The sequence below is a fragment of the Ovis aries genome, chromosome 14 (genome assembly GCF_016772045.2).
Source record: "Ovis aries strain OAR_USU_Benz2616 breed Rambouillet chromosome 14, ARS-UI_Ramb_v3.0, whole genome shotgun sequence".
In the NCBI taxonomy this organism is placed as follows: domain Eukaryota; kingdom Metazoa; phylum Chordata; class Mammalia; order Artiodactyla; family Bovidae; genus Ovis; species Ovis aries.
This window is the reverse complement of record NC_056067.1, coordinates 54,073,302-54,090,616: the sequence shown is the minus strand read 5'-3', so window position 1 is coordinate 54,090,616 and position 17,315 is coordinate 54,073,302. Positions and strand designations below refer to the sequence as shown.

Sequence of the window (17,315 nt, the reverse complement as noted above, 5' to 3'; positions counted from 1 at the left end):
TTACTCAATCATAAACTAAAACGAAATGAAGCCACCTGCAGCAACATGGATGGGCCTAGAGATGACCCTACTAAGTGGAGTAAATCAGGGAGAGAAACACAAGTATCATATGACGGCACTCACGGGTGGAACCAACAAAAGTCACACGAATGAGCTTATTTACAAAGCAAAAGTAGACTCGCAGGCATAGAAAACAGATTTATGGTTACCAGGAAGGAGAGCAGGGCCTGGAGGACAGAGATAAATTAGGAGTCTGGGATTAACACACACACATGTAGTCGTGTCCAAGTCTTTGCCACCCCACGGACTATAGCTCACCAGGCTCTTCTGTCCATGGAGTTTTCCGGGCAGGAATACTGAAGCTGCTTGCCATTTTCCTACTCCAAGGGATCTTTCCAACCCAGGGACCAAACCCACATCTGTGTCTCCTGAATTGGCAGGTAGATTCTTTACCACTGCGCCACGTGGGAAGCTCTTAACATATGAGCCATTGCCTTCTCCAATATGCACACTGCTGCTGCTGCTGCTGCTGCTGCTGCTGCTGCTAAGTCTCTTCAGTCGTGTCTGATTCTGTGCGACCCCATAGACGGCAGCCTGCCAGGCTCCCCCCGTCCCTACTACACATAAACTAGGTAAACATCGAGGGCCTACTATATAACACAGGAAATGACACTCATCATCATGGAATAACCTATAATGGAAAAGAACCTGAAAAAGAATATATGTATATATATATATATGTATAACTGAATCACTTTGCTGTTCACTTTAAGTTAACATAACATTGTAAATTAGCTATACTTCAGTGTAAAAAAGAATGTAAAATGTAAAAGATCTTAGTAATAATTTTTCACGCTGATTACATGCTGAAATAAAAATACTGAGTTAAACAAAATATATTATTAACTATATTATTATTATTATTTATATCATATATATTTTTATATGGCAACATAAATTATTATTACTATATATTTATTATTGTTACTATGATGTATTCATACATATATACATTAATATAGTATTATATGGTTTATGTTATATAATTATATATCATGTAGTTGTAAACATGATTATATAATACATTTACACAGTATGTTTATATTCATATATCATGTGATATGTAATAAATTATTATAATATAATTAATATAGCATTCATATCCTTGTTGTTAGTATAACATAATTGCATTACATCATTGGAGAGCAAGGAGATCAAGCCAGTCTTTCCTAAAGGAAATCAACTTGGAATAGTCATTGGAAGGACTGATGCTGAAGTGGAAGCTCCAATACTTTGGCCACCTGACGCAAAGAGCCAACTCATCGGAATAGACCCAGGAGGAGAAGGGGGAGACAGAGGATGAGATGGTTGGATGGCATCATCGACTCAATGGACATGAGTTTGAGTAACCTCCGGGAGTTGGTGATGGACAGGGAGGCCTGGCGTGCTGCAGTTCATGTGGTTGCAAAGAGTCAGACATGACTTAGCTACTGAACAACAACATTAAATATATTGCTATTGTCTTTTATTTTTATTTATTTTATTATTTTTAAACATTTTCATGTATCTACCGGAAAATTTTATACTTCTGTGGCTCATGTTGCATTTCTGTTGGACAGTGCTGTTTGCTGTCTGCTGTCTGTACACTATTCCTAGCCAATGCAGACACACACACACACAAAACCACTAAGTAGGAATATTTCCAGGTCAGTTATAAACAACACATTTCTACACTTATTCTTTATTTTCATTTTTCAGCTGGTGCATACCAGCGATCTAAAAGTCCACAGGTTACATGCTATATGAGTCCATCGATACAATATTCTCGAAAGTATCAAATGACAGAGATGGAGAGCAGATTTGTGGTTGCCAGGGCCTGGGGACAAAGCTGGGGAGGGCAGAGGGCAGTGGAGGTGGCTAGAAAAGGATGTCACAAGGGATTTGGCAGCTACAAAAACATCCGGCACCTTGGCCATATCCATGTCAACATCTCGGTTGTGATACTGTAATACCATTTTGAAAGATGTTCCTGTTACAGGAAACAGGTCAAAGACAAGCAAAATCACTTTCATATTATCACTTACAACCCAACCTCACGAGACGCTAAACGAGGTCAAAATGAAACGGTTAGTTTTCTTTTTCAGGGCAGACAAAACATCAATTGACAGCCCCGAAGAGCAAATTCCCCTGGGACTCCACCTCCTGGAGGGACCCAATCAGTGTTTCCCAACCCTAGGTATCTTCCGCACTGGTTGCTTTTCTCCATAACCACATCACATCTTTTTACTTAATACTCTCTCTCTCTTTTTTTTTTTAACCTAGTGAAGTAATGTACTAACTTACTGCTTCTCTCTTTTTTTTTTTGCCACATCACACAGCATGTGGGATGTTAGTTCCCTGACCCGGATGGAACCCACACCCCCTGCAGTGAAAACATGGAGTCTTAACCACAAGACCATCAGGGAAGGCCCTTACTGTTTCTCTTTAAACCAACTCACTCTCCAAAGCTGAGATTGGTCCACGAATTTAAAAAATTTTTTTAAATTTATTTATTTTGTTATTTATGGCTGTGCTGGGTCTTCCCTGCTGCGTGGACTTTCTCCAGGTGCGGGGAGCAGGGGCTACTCTCTATTTATGGTGTGGAGGCTTCTCTTGTTGTGGAGCACGGGCTCTCCAGCTCAATAGTTGTGGCACGTGGGCTTAGATGTCCCAAGGCTCGTGGGATCTCTGTGCCCTCCGCCCCCGACCAGGAATCAAACTCCTGTCCCCTGCACAGGCAGGCAGATTCTTTACCACTGAGCCACCAGTGAGGCCCAGTCCGGGGATTTTTACTTTGTCCTAAACAAGAACAACTTTTGAGATTCCAGTTTTATATACATAGATTTTTTTTTTTTTTGGTCAACTCTCCATAAAATAAATACAGAACTCTTTTTTCATTGTTGTTCAAAGTTGGAGTGTTTCTGTTTGTTTTGCTCTCTGATATCTTCACACGCTCTGCACAGGAACGTCTTATTCTATGGGAGGGTTCCAAGTATGTTGGTTGCTGTTTGTTTTCCAAAGTCCTTGAATGGAAAGATTGGGGCGGGGAAGGGTCCTGGAAGAACTTATCAACCTTGGAAAATGAAGAACGGTAAGATGGGTTCGCCTAGAAGAAGCAGGACTAGTCCAGGAAAGATGGAAGGAAAAGGTGGCGAATTCGTTCAACCAACACCGCCCACCTTGTCCCGGGCTGAGTTTCAAAAAGCAAAGTGAATGGACCGGAAGTTTGGCAGAGCCCCGGAAAGCTGGCGCTCAGAGAGGCCTCCCCTTACACCGCCTGGCTCTTCAGGGCCGGGGTGTCCACCGTGGAGAGCGTCTGGGACTTGCTCTCCCTGCGTACCGACTCTTCAGTCAACACGCCGCGGACCCTGGCGGGGAGGGTCTTCAGGAACCGGGCGTGAAAGCCCTGGGCGGCGAACACATAAATGATGGGGTTAATGCAGCAGTTGATATAAGCTAGGGAGACGCACAGGGCGTCTAGACTGGACACGAGTTTGAAGCTGTCCCATTGCGGCTGGAAAAAGGCCAGCATCATCCCCGTCACCTGGTAGGGCAGCCAGAAGACAAAGAAGCTGGTCACCACGGCCACCACCACCTTGAGCGTCTTGGCGGAGCGCGTGGCAGTGCGGCTCCATGCCCGAAGCAGGAGGAAGGTGTAACAGATTGCAAGCGTGACCAGCGGCCCCAGGAAGCCCACAGCCAGCCGGACGATGGCCACGGCCTTCTCCGCATATTCATGGCCCCTACCGTATGCGACGACACACATCGTCTTGGGCGGGTAGTGCTCTACGTAGACCTGACGGAACACAAAGGAAGGTATGGTCAGCAGCAGAGCCAAGCTCCAGGCCACGGTGCAGGCCAGCCAGGCCACACGGGCCCCTCGGTAGTTCTGGCACCAGACGGGATTGAACACCAGCAGGAAGCGGTCGGCGCTGATGGTGGCCAGGAGTAAGATGCTGGCGTACATGTTGAGAAGGATGAGAGAGGGCAGGATTCGACAGGCAGCGTCACCAAAGGACCAGTGGTTCTGCTGGATAATGGATGTAAACAAGATGGGCAGTGCCAGGCAGGAGAGGAAGTCGGCCACCGCTAGGTTGAGAAACCAGATGGCGTTGACGGTCCGCTTGACCTCGGACCCTGTCACCCAGACCACCATGGCATTGCCAGGCACCCCGATCAGGAAGACGGCAGCGAAGATCACCAGGGCAATCACATCTGGGGCTCGCAGTCTGTGGGTGTAGGGAGAGTCATCCACCCGGTCGTCGGGGTTCGAGGTCCATTTGTCATAATCAGAGTAATCAGGAGTGCTGACAGCCATGGAGTCCTGGGTGGAATCAGAGAGGCGGGGAGAGTGTGAGTGGCAGGTAGCAAGGAGCTTGCCCATCAGAGCCACTGAAAGCCCATCACGCCATTTCTTTAAGCCTCAGGTGTCTCCCGGGGAAACAGGGATGCTGAGGGCTGACAGCCAGCTGGGGTGTGTCACACCCCTGATTCAAATGTTGACCACCGGACTTCCCTGGTGATCCCGTGGTTAAGAATCCGCCTGCCAAAGCAGAGGACGTGGGTTTGATCCCTGGTCCAGGAAGATCTCACGTGCCACGGAGCAGCTTAGCCCGAGAGCCACAGCTACTGAAGCTTGTGTGCTCTAGAGCCCCCGCTCCGCAGTAAGAGAAGCCACGGCAGTGAGAAGCCTGCCCACCGCAATTAAGAGAGTAGCCCCTGCTCGCCCCAATTAGAGAAAACCCATAGGCAGCAGTGAAGACCCAGCACCGCCAAAAATAAATAAGCAATTTTAAACATACTTCGAGGAGAATGAACTAATAATCACATGCAGATAATTCCAAGATTGATAGCCCAAATCTTGAACTATTACTTAAATTTTTTTTTTTTTAATTTTTACTGGCTCAGAGGTTAAAGCATCTGCCTGGAATGCAGGAGACCTGGGTTTGATCCCTGGGTCAGGAAGATTCCCTGGAGAAGGAAATGGCAACCCACTCCAGTACTCTTGCCTGGAGAATCCCATGGAGGGAGGAGCCTGCTAGGCTGCAGTCCATGGGATCACAAAAAGTCAGACACGATTGAGTGACTTCACTTTCACTATATAGTTGATTTACAATGTGTTAATTTCAGGTGTACAGCAGTGAAGATACATAATATCTTAGGGCAATATTTTAAAGAATCAAAATTAATGCCTCTCCAAAAAAATTCCACGCTGGAAAAAAATAAAGGCAATCTGCTGCAGTCGTTTGTTTGGTTTATGACCCTGCCTTGTTACGCGAGAGGGATCTTCAGATGAGCCCACAGTTTTCATTCCCAGCTGGGGGTGGTTTGCAGGTTGACACTGTCATGCAAACATATCAAGCAATGCAGGATTTTAAGTATAGTCAAGAGTTGGACCATAGAAAAGGCTGAATGCCGAAGAACTGATGCTTTCAAACTATGGTGCTGGAGAAGACTTGAGAGTCCTTGGACAGCAAGGAGATCAAACCAGTCAGGCCTAAAGGAAATCAACCCTGAATGTTCATTGGAAGAACCGATGCTGAAGCTGAAGCTCTATACTTTGGCCACCTGTTGTGAAGAGCTGGCTCATTGGAAAAGACCCTGATGCTGGGAAGGATTGAGGGCAGAAGGAGAAGGGGGCAACAGAGGATGAGATGGTTGGATGGCATCACCGACTCAATGGACATGAGTTTGAGCAACTCCAGGAGACAGTGAAGGAGAGGGAAGCCTGGCATGCTCCAGTCCATGGGGTCAGACAGGACTTAGCAACTGAACAACAACAAGTCAGAAGAACTGGGGCTCCTTGGAGAAAAGTTGGTTCCTGTCCTGGGACAGAAAATATCCAAGATGAGGCCAGAACATCTCACACTAGAAAGTAAGAAAAAGTTTAAGTAACAACAGGGACATATCAAAAGCACTTCCCCGATGGTCCAGTGGTTGAGATTCGACCTTCCAAGGCAGTTGGTGCAGGGCCGATCCCTGCTCAGGGAATTAAGATCCCACAAGTCACATGGTGTGGCAAAAAAAAGAAAAGAGAGAGCCTGAAAGAGCCCACACTAGCCAGAAAGTGAAAGTGAAAGTCACTCAGTCATGTCCGCCTCTATATAGTCCATGGAATTCTCCAGGCCAGAATACTGGAGTGGGTAGCCTTTCCCTTCTCCAGGGGATCTTCCCAATCCAGGGGTCGAACCCAGGTCTCCCGCATTGCAGGCACATTCTTTACCAACTGAGCTATGAGGTAGCAAGGAGCTTGCCCGTCAGAGCCACTCAAAGCCACACTAGCCAGAAGACAGGACAATTTGAGTATTTAATAATAATGATAATAACTGATGGAGTAAAATGTATATCAATAATAAAGATCTATGAGTTCATAATGATAATAAAATCAAGTAAGTCAGTGGTCACATTTTTATTCTGAAAAGGGAATGAATCAAGCACTTATCCTGCCGTTTCTGTACAGAGTATTATTACAGAGAAATAGAGAGTCATTGTGGGAGGTCCTTCTTTAGAGAAGACTCTAAAAATAATTCCTGCAGAAGGAAGGATAGACTGAAGGAAATATGGATCTGGATGATGAACAAAAACATCTCATAAAACCATCATGTAAAAAACAGGCAGGAACCTTGCAATGACTCGGTGCTGGCACCGCAGACCCTCCCATCAACCTCAGCACTCGGAGAAGAGAGACGAGTGGATATCTGCTCGGATGTGACGCGGTAAAACGACGATACAGCACCAGGGCTCCCCTCGCAGTTCATTCAGTAAAGAATCTGCCTGCTATATGGCAGACTCGGGTTCGATCCCTGGGTCAGGAAGATCCCATGGAGAAGGAAATGGCAATGCACTCCAGTATTCTTGCCTGGGAAATCCCATGGACAGAGGAGCCTGGTGGGCTACAGCCCATGGTGTTGCAAGAGTCAGACACGACTTAGCAACTAAACCACCACCATCCATGGAGTAATTTTTGCAAAAAAAAAAAACAAAACAATGTGACTCTAATCAAGGTCTTAGCTCTAAAACTACCAGTTTACAGGAAAAGCAGTTGAGAGAGGAATATGATAAATAACACCACAGGGACAAAACCAGCCCAATCAAGAGCTCAGGAAACTCTGCAAGACAAATGGTATTGTTTCTCTCGCAAATAAATGGCATTTTTAAAATAGGAAGAGGAAAAAAAATGGAATTGAAAGTGTCGTGGATTAGAAGAGATTTATAGATAACTAATAAGGACCTACTGTCGAGCACAGGGAACGCTGGAATCAACTATTTATTGTTGTTTGGTTGCTAAGTCGTATTGGACTCCTTTGCAACCCCACGGACTGTAGCCCGCCAGGTTCCTCCGTCCCTGGAGTTCTCCAGGCAAGATTACTGGAGTGGTAAGGTGATAATTCCAGCTGGGGACAAAGCCGATGTGAGGGTTAAGAGTGTCTCATTTAGTAACGACATCAGCGTCTCCTTGTGAAGTTGCAGCCTGTGTAATAATGCACATGTTAAAAGGGTGCATTAGTCAGTATTGAAGAAGGGTCCTGTAAAGTCATCCAGACTTGCTATGAACGCCATTTGAAGCCACTGGGTAGACAGTGGCTCCGCCCTAAACCACATTTTAGCAATTGTATTTTTTTCCTGATTATATTTTTAATGTCCTTCGCTGTTTATGTTGATGAGTTTTTTATGTACTTTTGGTGATGTTTCAGTTTTATGTACTCTTGTGACATCAGAAAAGTACCGCTGGTTGTTTGCAGCCTTATTGTGTAATCAGCCTACCACAGGCTTCCATATATAACAAAGTAATTAATATTGTGCAAGCGCAAAACACTTCTGTTGTGAAAGCAGTGTTTGGAAAATGAGAAATTATTTTAAACGGTTACAAAACAGTGGTCAGTTCCATAATCCCCACTTTCCGCCCTTAAATGTTTGCTTTATCAGAGAAAGGGTCCCTTATTTGTCATTGCAAGATTCTTAGAAAACGTGTTTAATCCTCTTAAATACAACCAGTACTAAAAAGTCTGTATTATTTTGGTCTGTTGGGTACAGAGTACAAGTTGCAGTCACAGGATGGAGAGGACGTTTCCCACTGTCTCTCTTAAGCTGTACAATTTTTTTTTTCTCCAGTGTTTTGTTTTATATAGGTTTTGAATTCCTTTAACTTTTGTCAGAGAAGGCAATGGCACCCCACTCCAGTACTCTGGCCTGGAAAATCCCATGGATGGAGGAGACTGGTGGGCTGCAGTCCATGGGGTCGCAAAGAGTCGGACACCAATGAGTGACTTCCCTTTCACTTTTCACTTTCTTGGATTGGAGAAGGAAATGGCAACCCACTCCAGTGCTCTTGCCTGGAGAATCCCAGGGGTGGGGGAGCCTGGTGGGCTGCCGTCTATGGGGTCGCGCAGAGTCGGACACGACTGAAGTGACTTAGCAGCAGCAGCAGCAGCAGCAACTTTTACTGTGTCTACTAAATACTGCACGTGTGCTGTTCTGATTGTTTGCTCCAGTTGACTACCAATAAAAGACCTGTTAATCACATACAGAAAAAAAGAATACTGGAGTGGGTTGCCATTTCCTCCTTCTGGGGATCTTCCCGACCCAGCAATCGAACCCACATCTCTTGTGTCTCCTGCTTTGGCCTGTGGATTCTTTACCACTGGGCCACCTGGGAAGCCCACTGTACTATAGGAAAAATGTTCAAAGGAGAGAGAGATTTAGGACATAGATATACCAAAGATAATACGGAGACCAAGGCTGGATCCTGATTGGAATAGTCGTATGGAAAATAAGATATTTTGGAGACATCTGGGAGATTTTAAAATAGACTGGATATCCAACAATAGTAAGGAACCATTGCTTATTCTATTGAGGGTGATAGGATATTGTATTTATGTTTTCAAAAAGTGGTAGAAGACAGTTTCTGATAGAGATTTCACATAGCAGGTGAAATAGGATGTTTTGGGTTTGCTTTAAAAATTCCAGGAAAAAAAAAAAAAAAAGAAGAAGAGGAGGGAAGGAGGGAGGACCAAGGATGACTAAGAATGACAAAGTGTTGATAACTGTGGGAGCTGGGTCATGAGTACATTGGACATTCACAACTTCGTTCTCTCTGCTTTCGTGTGTTTGATATTTTCCATAATAAAATAAAGAACTTTCTTGCCAGGAAGTGTCATATCCCCCTCCAAAGAGAGAAAGAGCAGCAGGTGAATGAGAAACAGTCTTGGACACAAAACAATAACCCGGAGGCACTAGACACAGGCAGAAGAAAAATCCCCATGCAGGACGGGGAGCGATGGCGCTAAGGCAGCCAGTGTTTACTGAGCATCTGCTATGTTTAAGTACAGCATTAGCTCTTTCAGTCCTGACCACAACCCTACAAGTAGGTCCTATGAATATGCCCATTTTATTGACAAGGAGACACAGGCACCGGAAGATGAAGTAGCCTGTCCCAGTCATGGAGATGGGAATTCAACTTTCTTTAGATTGGTATGCAAACCCAGAGAGGTTGCCGTTGGGCAGTTCCAGAGGTTGGAAGGGGGCCTCCAAGGACACCCAACGGGCAAACTCTGTGGCCCCTGGAGCCCATCCCTGAAGGTGATTTTGTCACCAGCCCGGGGAAAGGAGGCAGAGAAAAACAGAGATCATTGTTACAGAAATATTCAGAGCTGGATTTTTAGGGTACTTGAATCTGCAGGCTGAGGTTTTGACCCACTAAGCACCCAGCTCATAGATTAAATAAGATGAAAAATCTTCAAGAACCTGGCAGAGTGCCCGGTACACAGTAGGGAGATAAGAAATGGCAATGCTCTTGTTTCCCATTGATCTTACAATTATTGGAGAGCTCAGATCTTTCTCTGAACCACTTTTTAATTTCTAGTTCCTTTATGTTTCCTTAAGGTCAACCAGGTCAGCCAGGCTGATGCTCCAGCATATGTGCTGGTATGGCCATTAGCGGAGATCAAATTATCCAAAGGGGAAAGGTCAGTTCATCCGAAGAGTGGATGAACTGGGCATGGTATATCCGTGTAGTGGAATATTATCCAGCCATAAAAAGGGATGAAATATTGACATAAGCTACAATGTGGATGAAGCCTGTAAACATGCTGAGTGAAAGAAGTCAGATCATACTATATGATTCCATTTATAGAAAATGTCTAAACTGCAAATCCATAGAGATGGGAGATGTGCTTGTAACAGCCTCGAGCTAGGGGAGCAGGAGCAGGGAGGGATTGCTTAGTGGGCACAGGGTTTCTTTTGAGGGTGATGACTAGTTTCTGGAAATAGATGAAGTGTTGGAGACAGAGCTTCCCCGGTGGCTCCGTGGTAAAGAATCTTCCTGCAAGGCAGGAGACTTGAGTTCAACCCCTGGGTCAGGAAGATCCCCTAGAGGAGGGCATAGCAACCCACTCCCGTATTCCTGCCTGGAGAATGCTATGCTCAGAGGAGTCTGGTGGGCTATGGTCCATAGGGTCACAAAGAGTTGGACATGACTGAAGCAACCTAGCACGCACGCGGTGATGGGGCAGCACGGAACATACTTAGTGCCGCTGAATGGTGCACTTCAAAATGACGAAGTCTAAATTTTGTGGCATTTTGGTTGATTAAAATTAAAATGCCAGTGTCCTAAAGATAAGGAAGGGCCAAAGGACTGTTCCAGATGAGTCGGGACTAAAAGACCAGGACACCCACATGTGGTGTGACATCCTGGACCGCAGCCCGGAGCAGGAAAGACAAATTCACTCTGAAGGCCATTATTCGGACCACGGAGCAACTTTTAACCTGATCTATGGACTAGATCACAGTATCACATCAAATGCTAACTTCCCTGATGGTGATCACTGTACTCGTGTAAATGAATGTCTTTGTGTTTGAGAAGGAGACCCTGAGATATGTAGGAGCAAAAGATGCCTGCAACTTCCTCTCAACTGGTTCAGAAAAAAAAGAAAAGGTGGTAGATGATAGATTAATAAACAGAAGGGACGGATAGATAGAGCAAACCTGAAGAATCTGTGTCCAGAGAGTATGGAAGTTCCCTGTATTATTCTTATAATTTTTTCTGTAAGTGTGAAGACGTTTCCAAAAAGTTAAAATGGTTGCTTTATTTCCACTGATAAAGAGACTCTGCCCTGAGTCACCCCCAGCACGCTGACCTCCCTTTTTCTACTCTGGGACCCCCAAGCTCAGATCACTAAAGGGTCAAATCTGGGCATGGCAAGAGGCCCCAGATCCTGCCCAGGGGGACCCTGCACTGTGGTTAAATGGTTTAAGTGTCCACCTCGGACATGATAACATGCAGCTAACTTCGATCTCTGCTCGTTTCACAAGCTCTGGACTATGCTGCAGAATAATCCAGGCCCCAGAAGGGGGACGCCTCCCCACCCCCTGCTCCCACGCTCGCCGTTACCCCTCACATCAGATGACAAAGATCCTCGCCTGGGATGAGCTCACGCAGCCCTTCCCTCTCACTGACTGCACAGGGGCAGGAAAAAGATGCTGATTCTAACGCTCTGCGGTTTTTAGGATCCTCCTGATGTAAATGGCTTGTAAAGTTTAGTCACGGCTGTATCTCTATAAAGAAGGGAAACAGCTGAAGCGTCCAGGCAAGAGGCGACTGGCTCAATAGTGATGACACTTTCAGGCAAAACAATTCTATGCAACCAGCAAAAGAATGAGGAAGTTTACCTAAGGGTGGGTGTGGAAAGAACTCCAAGATCTAGGGTGAAACAGGACAAGTAAGAACAGTATGTGAAGCAACACTACCTGCCAAAGAGAGTCATTCTTCCTCCCTGCTTCCCTCTCTCCTCCCAACCCCCTCTCCCCTCCTCACCACTTCCCCTCTGTCGATTTCTCTCTCCTAAGTGTCTGCACAGACTAGCTCCAGAAGCAGGCAGAGGAAGTCTGGAAGAGTGGTTGCCCCAGGGGAAGGGAAGTAGGAGGTTGGTATACTTTCTGGGGGGAGAGGGGGTGGGGTTGGTCCCTGCTAAGAGGCCTGTGGGATCCTAGTTCCCCGACCAGGCATCGAACCTGCTTTGGAAGCCCAGAATCTTAACCACTGGACTGCCAGGGAAGCCCCTCACCATATATGCTTTTCTTCTTCTGGTATGTAAGCCACATCAGTGAATATACCACCCATTCCGCTCTCCCCAGAAATGGATATTATACAGCCTCTACTAAAGAATTTGTGGTTCTACCATTCTAGAAGGGGCTTCCCAGGTGGCTCAGCAGTAAAGAATCCACCTGCCAAGCTGGAGTTGCACGTTTGCTCCGAGGGTCAGAAAGATCCCCTGGAGAAGGAAATGGCAACCCACTCCAGTATTCTTGCCTGGGGCATCCCACGGACTAGAGGAGCCTGGGGGGCTACAGTCCACAGGGTCTCAAAGAATGGGACACGACTTGGCACCCGAGCACACGCAAGTGCCATTCTAGGAGTCTAGGAAAGAGGCTAAGCATATTTCTTCATCTCATAAACGTTACCAGACTAGAGATCGGCTCCTGACATACCTGGCACCTGTCCTTGGAGAGGTTATGGTCTCCTGCGAGAGGGAAATTTATCACCAGGGATGGGAACAGAGTGTGTTCTACAGAGAATCCAGCCTGCTGGGGGATCAGCAGAAGGGTGTTGGAAAAATCAAGCCACAACCCCGCGCGATCCACTCCAGTATCCTTGCCTGGGAAATCCTATGGACTGAGGAGCCTGGAGGGCTACAGTCCATGGGGTCGCAAAAAAAGTCGGACATGACTTAGCCACTAAGCAACAACAAAGAACAAAGTAGAAATGGAAAAAAAAAAAAAAATCACTGCAACATGGTCCAAATGAAATTTCTGCACTGATGGGAATGTCCCAGAGGTGTGCCATCCAGGATGGTAGCCGCCAGTCACCTCTGGCTGTGGAGTTTGTGACATGCGGCAGATGTGTCTGGGAACTGAACTTGTACTTTGCTGTCATTTTAATTAAGTTTCACCAGCCCCATGTGGCTGGTGGCTTCGTCTCAGACTCCAGCGGTCTGGGGCTCCTAAGCGATTCCTAAGTGCTTCCTAGGTGTTAGTTTGTTAATTCTCTAACCACAGTGTTTACGGTACAACAAGCCCAAAGGCGGGTACTCTTTTTTTCCTAAGATCAAAGGCTCGTTTTTAAGAGCCCTTGCCTACTGTGTGGAGAAAGGGCCAGATCAGAAGCTGAGAAGGAGAGGTGATTGGAATTGCCCAGCTGTGGTGAGGGATGATGGTGGTTTGCACTAGGGTGGTGAGTGTGAGGACTCATGAATGGATCAGAGGAGGCGAGGGCTAAGGAGAAGATGCTTAGGAGAAAAGCAATCAGAATCACCAAGTTCTAAGTCCTTTTCCTGTATCAGCTCTTCTTTTTTTGCCACTGCAATACCCACTTTGCAGATGAGAAAACTGAGGCTACAGACAGCTTAAGAGACCTTTCCAGGTCCTCACTGTTAGCAAGTGACAGAGGTAGGAGAGACCTTCAGAGAGTCCAACCCTAGAACCTTCTCTGAGAGGTTACCAGGCCTCAGGCGTGGTGGGAGTGAGGGGACCCCATGCCTTCAAGGCAAAGGGTCACACGGTAACAGGGAGGATGTCACACACCAGAAGGTGAAAGAACACCAGCGAGGCTGGCAGGTAGCCAGGATGAGGTTGGAGGAGCCACAGATGTCATGTTAAAGGAGATGTGTTTTATCCTGGGGTCATGGGGAGCCGCAGATGGTCTTTGAGTCACAGAGGGACTAGATGAGCGTTCTTGTTCAGAAAGCTTCCTCTGGCTGCTGTGGGGAGGTGAGATTAGAGGCAAGAGGACCAGAGAGGAGGCTGGGGCTGGGACTCAGGCCAGCAAAGACGGGAGCGATCCCCAGAGGAGGAAGAAAAGTAGGAGCGTTAAGAGGGGCCACACGCCCCTTCCCTCCCTTGCAGGGCTTCCGTCTTGCCATCTTCAGGGCAGGGAACGTCCTGCCAACTGTCCCCTTCTTTATGGCGGAAATAATAGACTCAGAGATGCTGTCAGGCCTAGGAAATACACAGAAGGCACGGGCTGCTTTTTTTTCTGGAACATCCCTCTCCCCATTTCTACGTGGACACAATGTCTTTAAACAGTCCACCCACAGAACCACATAAAACCACTAAGGCATCCTCAGAAACTGGGATACAAGGATGGGGGTGAGCATCTCGACTCATCCTCTTGAATCTGCACAGTCTTTGAGACTCAACATCCCTGAGCACGAAGAAACACAGGCATTTGCATTTTAAAAACGATGTGAAAAAGACAAGCCTCCGGATCCTTTCAGGATGCGAGGAACTACCTTTCAGGCTGGCAAAAAGCAAAAATAGTTCCATCTGAACATGCAGATGGGTGTCTAGACAAGTAAATACTCTCCTGCTCTGAAGATGAGGAATATAAATTGGTACAGGTTTTGGCAATATCTGTTAAAATAAAAATTGTCTGTGTCTTAGATTCAGCATTTGCAGTTCTGAAAACCCAGACATGAATCCAAAGATATAATTCTGGTGTTTCAGGGTTTGCGTTTTTTTTTTTTTTTTTTTTGGCTGCCCAGCCTGTAGGATCTTATCTCCCTGACCAGCGATCGGACCCAGACCCCTGACAGTGAAAGTGCTGAATCTTAATCACTGGACCACCAGGGAATTTTCTAATTACAAACAGCTAAATTTCCACTGATAAGCAATGGAAACTCTCACTGGCATATCCCACAGCTGATGAAAAGATAAAGGGAATTTCCCTGAAACACACCAGGATATACCAGTATGTTTCTCACAGATTAAGCTGACGTTTGTAAACGTCAAGTGCCTAGCACAGTGCCTGGCATGCAGGTGGAGGTTGTCAATAATATTATAAGTTATTCACGTAAGAAAAAAAGCGAGAGGTAGGATATCGTGTAAAAAAGACTTCTCTTTGTAGGGTAGAAAGGATAGACACATCACAGGCATTGAGAGCCAGCTGTATGCCAGCCACTGCTGAAAGCGCTTCCCATGTATTATCTCACTGAACTCTCTCCATGACCCTGTGATACAGACTATCCCCATCTTAGTGACAAGGAGAAGGAGGCTCAGACAGACGAGTCTCTTCAGCTCCTACACAAGATAGGCAGGATTTGAACCTAGTTTCGGTATGATCTCCATGTCAAAATATTCCTTACTCTCTACACTGTCATGGACTGTTTCCAGAAGTGTTAGCCACAAACTGTTGCCCTGATTCCACCCTCCTACGTTTCTGGTTACAAGAAACCAGAGCTACGAGGAATCTGAGTCTCTGGGCAGGGATGGTCCTTTCACTGAGTACCCTTTAAGGATTTGGGACTTTTTTTTTTTTTTAATTATTAGTATTCAGAAAGAAAAAGCTCTAGTCCATCTTTTAATTAAAAAAAAAATTCTGACATTACAGAGCTAAAGTGAAATGTATTAATATTCCACTCCTATATTTCCATGACAAAAAAAAAATCTCATGAGCCAAAAAAACACAGGGATTAGCTTATAAAACTAAATATGGATCTCAGCATCAACTGAGCAGAGAAAGGAATTAAAACATTTCAATTTTAGAAAATCATGGGTGAATAATAAAATGTGTAGAAACAAAATTTTCAAACTATTTTGGGATTATTTAACAGAGAGGAAAAGTCAAAGCTAATCACGGGCCCTATAACCCCTTGACAGTCTTACTTCTTAGCTGCTTCCCAGCCCCTGAGGGGGAGAGGAAGGTGAGGAGAGAAGGGGAGAGGTCAAGGACTGGGAGGAGGAGGAAGGAAAAAGGGAGCAGATGGTGCCAAGAAGGGAGAGCACACACATAGGGGGTGTCTGCCCCCCGTTCCCCTCTAGACTCACCATCTTCAGGTCTCTCCCAGATTCTCCTCTGATCAAAGGCTCCCAAGGGCTGTGGCTTGCAAGCCCCAAGGGAGGGTGCAGATAACCAGAGAGGAAATGACCCGTCTTACCCCTCTGGGGTTCTCATTGGTCTGGGGCTTGGGGTTTCTTCCGCAAGGCACACACCCAGTGAACCCTGAACACCTCCTCCAGCCGCTCCATGGAAGGGGCCAGGAGGAAGTTCCAGGTCCCAGGAGGAAGGAAGCCAGACGTTAGAGACTCCCACCTTGTCGAGACCTGGCCCCTCTCCCTGCCTTGAGTTCCCCATTTGAGAGGCTGTCTCTTTCCTTCTGGAGAAGGAAATGGCAATCCACTCCAGTACTATTGCTTGGAGAATCCCATGGACAGAGGAGCGTGGTGGGCTGCTGTCCGTGGGGTTGCAAAGAGTCGGACACGACTGAGCGACTTCACACACACACACTCACTCTTTCCTTCTATGGCCCCAGGTAGCCCTGAAAAAGCTCAGGGGTTCAGTTGGCTTCAACCTGGGAACTGGGAATTGATTGTGAGCCCCAGCCTCCCAACTGGGTTCCATTGAGACCCAGAGAGGAAAAGCAAGTCTGTGAAGATGGCCCAGTACTTGAGGACTATTCAGTCTTCCCGTCTGCTGCTGCTGCTGCTAAGTCGCTTCAGTCGTGTCCGACTCTGTGTGACTCCATAGATGGCAGCCCACCAGGCTCCCCCGTCCCTGGGATTCTCCAGGCAAGAACATTGGAGTGGGTTGCCATTTCCTTCTCCAATGCATGAAAGTGAAAAGTGAAAGTGAAGTCACTGAGTTGTGTCCAACTCTCAGCGACCCCAGGGACTGCAGCCCACCAGGCTCCTCCATCCATGGGATTTTCCAGGCAAGAGCCATCACCATCTTTTCCAGTCCCTTTCTGGGTTATTGCTGAAACATGCTGGAGTCTGGGGTGGGGAAGAAACTATGTTATTAGTTTCTCATTGCTGCTGGAATAAATGGCCATAAACTGAGTGACTTAAAACAATAGAAATGTATCCTCTTACAGTTCTAGAGGCCAGAAGTCAACAGGGCTATATTCCCTCTGTAGGTTCCAGAGGAGAGTGTGTTCCTGCCTCTTCCGTTTCCACTGACTGGCAGCACTCCTTGACTTGTGGCCACATGGTTCCAATACCTGCCTCTAAGGACAGAGACATCGCCTTCCCTCCAACTGCGCGTCACAAGTCTCCCTCCGCCTCCCTGGTATAAGCACCCTTGTGATTACATTTAAGAACCCTCTAGGGGACATCCTTGGAGGTGCAGTGGATAAGAATCTGCCTGCCAATGCAGGGGGCACGGGTTTGATCCCCGGCCGGGGAAGACTCCACATGCTGTGGAGTGACTAGGTCTGAGAGCCGCAACTCCTGAACCTGCACGGTGCAATGACTGAAGTCCAGGCGCCTACAGCCTGCGCTCCGCA

At 46.6% G+C, this 17,315-nt stretch overlaps 1 protein-coding gene across 1 annotated transcript; it reads right to left on the bottom strand.

Moving 5' to 3' along the window:
• Window positions 1-1,725: 1,725 nt before the first annotated feature.
• On the bottom strand, window positions 1,726-15,916 carry C5AR1 (complement C5a receptor 1). The gene is made up of 2 exons (XM_004015336.4): window positions 15,859-15,916; window positions 1,726-4,363 (listed from the first exon to the last, which is right to left on the bottom strand). Exons 1-2 carry the CDS (start codon window positions 15,859-15,861, stop codon window positions 3,308-3,310), a joined length of 1,059 nt encoding a protein of 352 aa, XP_004015385.1. The 5' UTR covers window positions 15,862-15,916; the 3' UTR covers window positions 1,726-3,307.
• Between the last annotated feature and the right edge of the window lie 1,399 nt (window positions 15,917-17,315).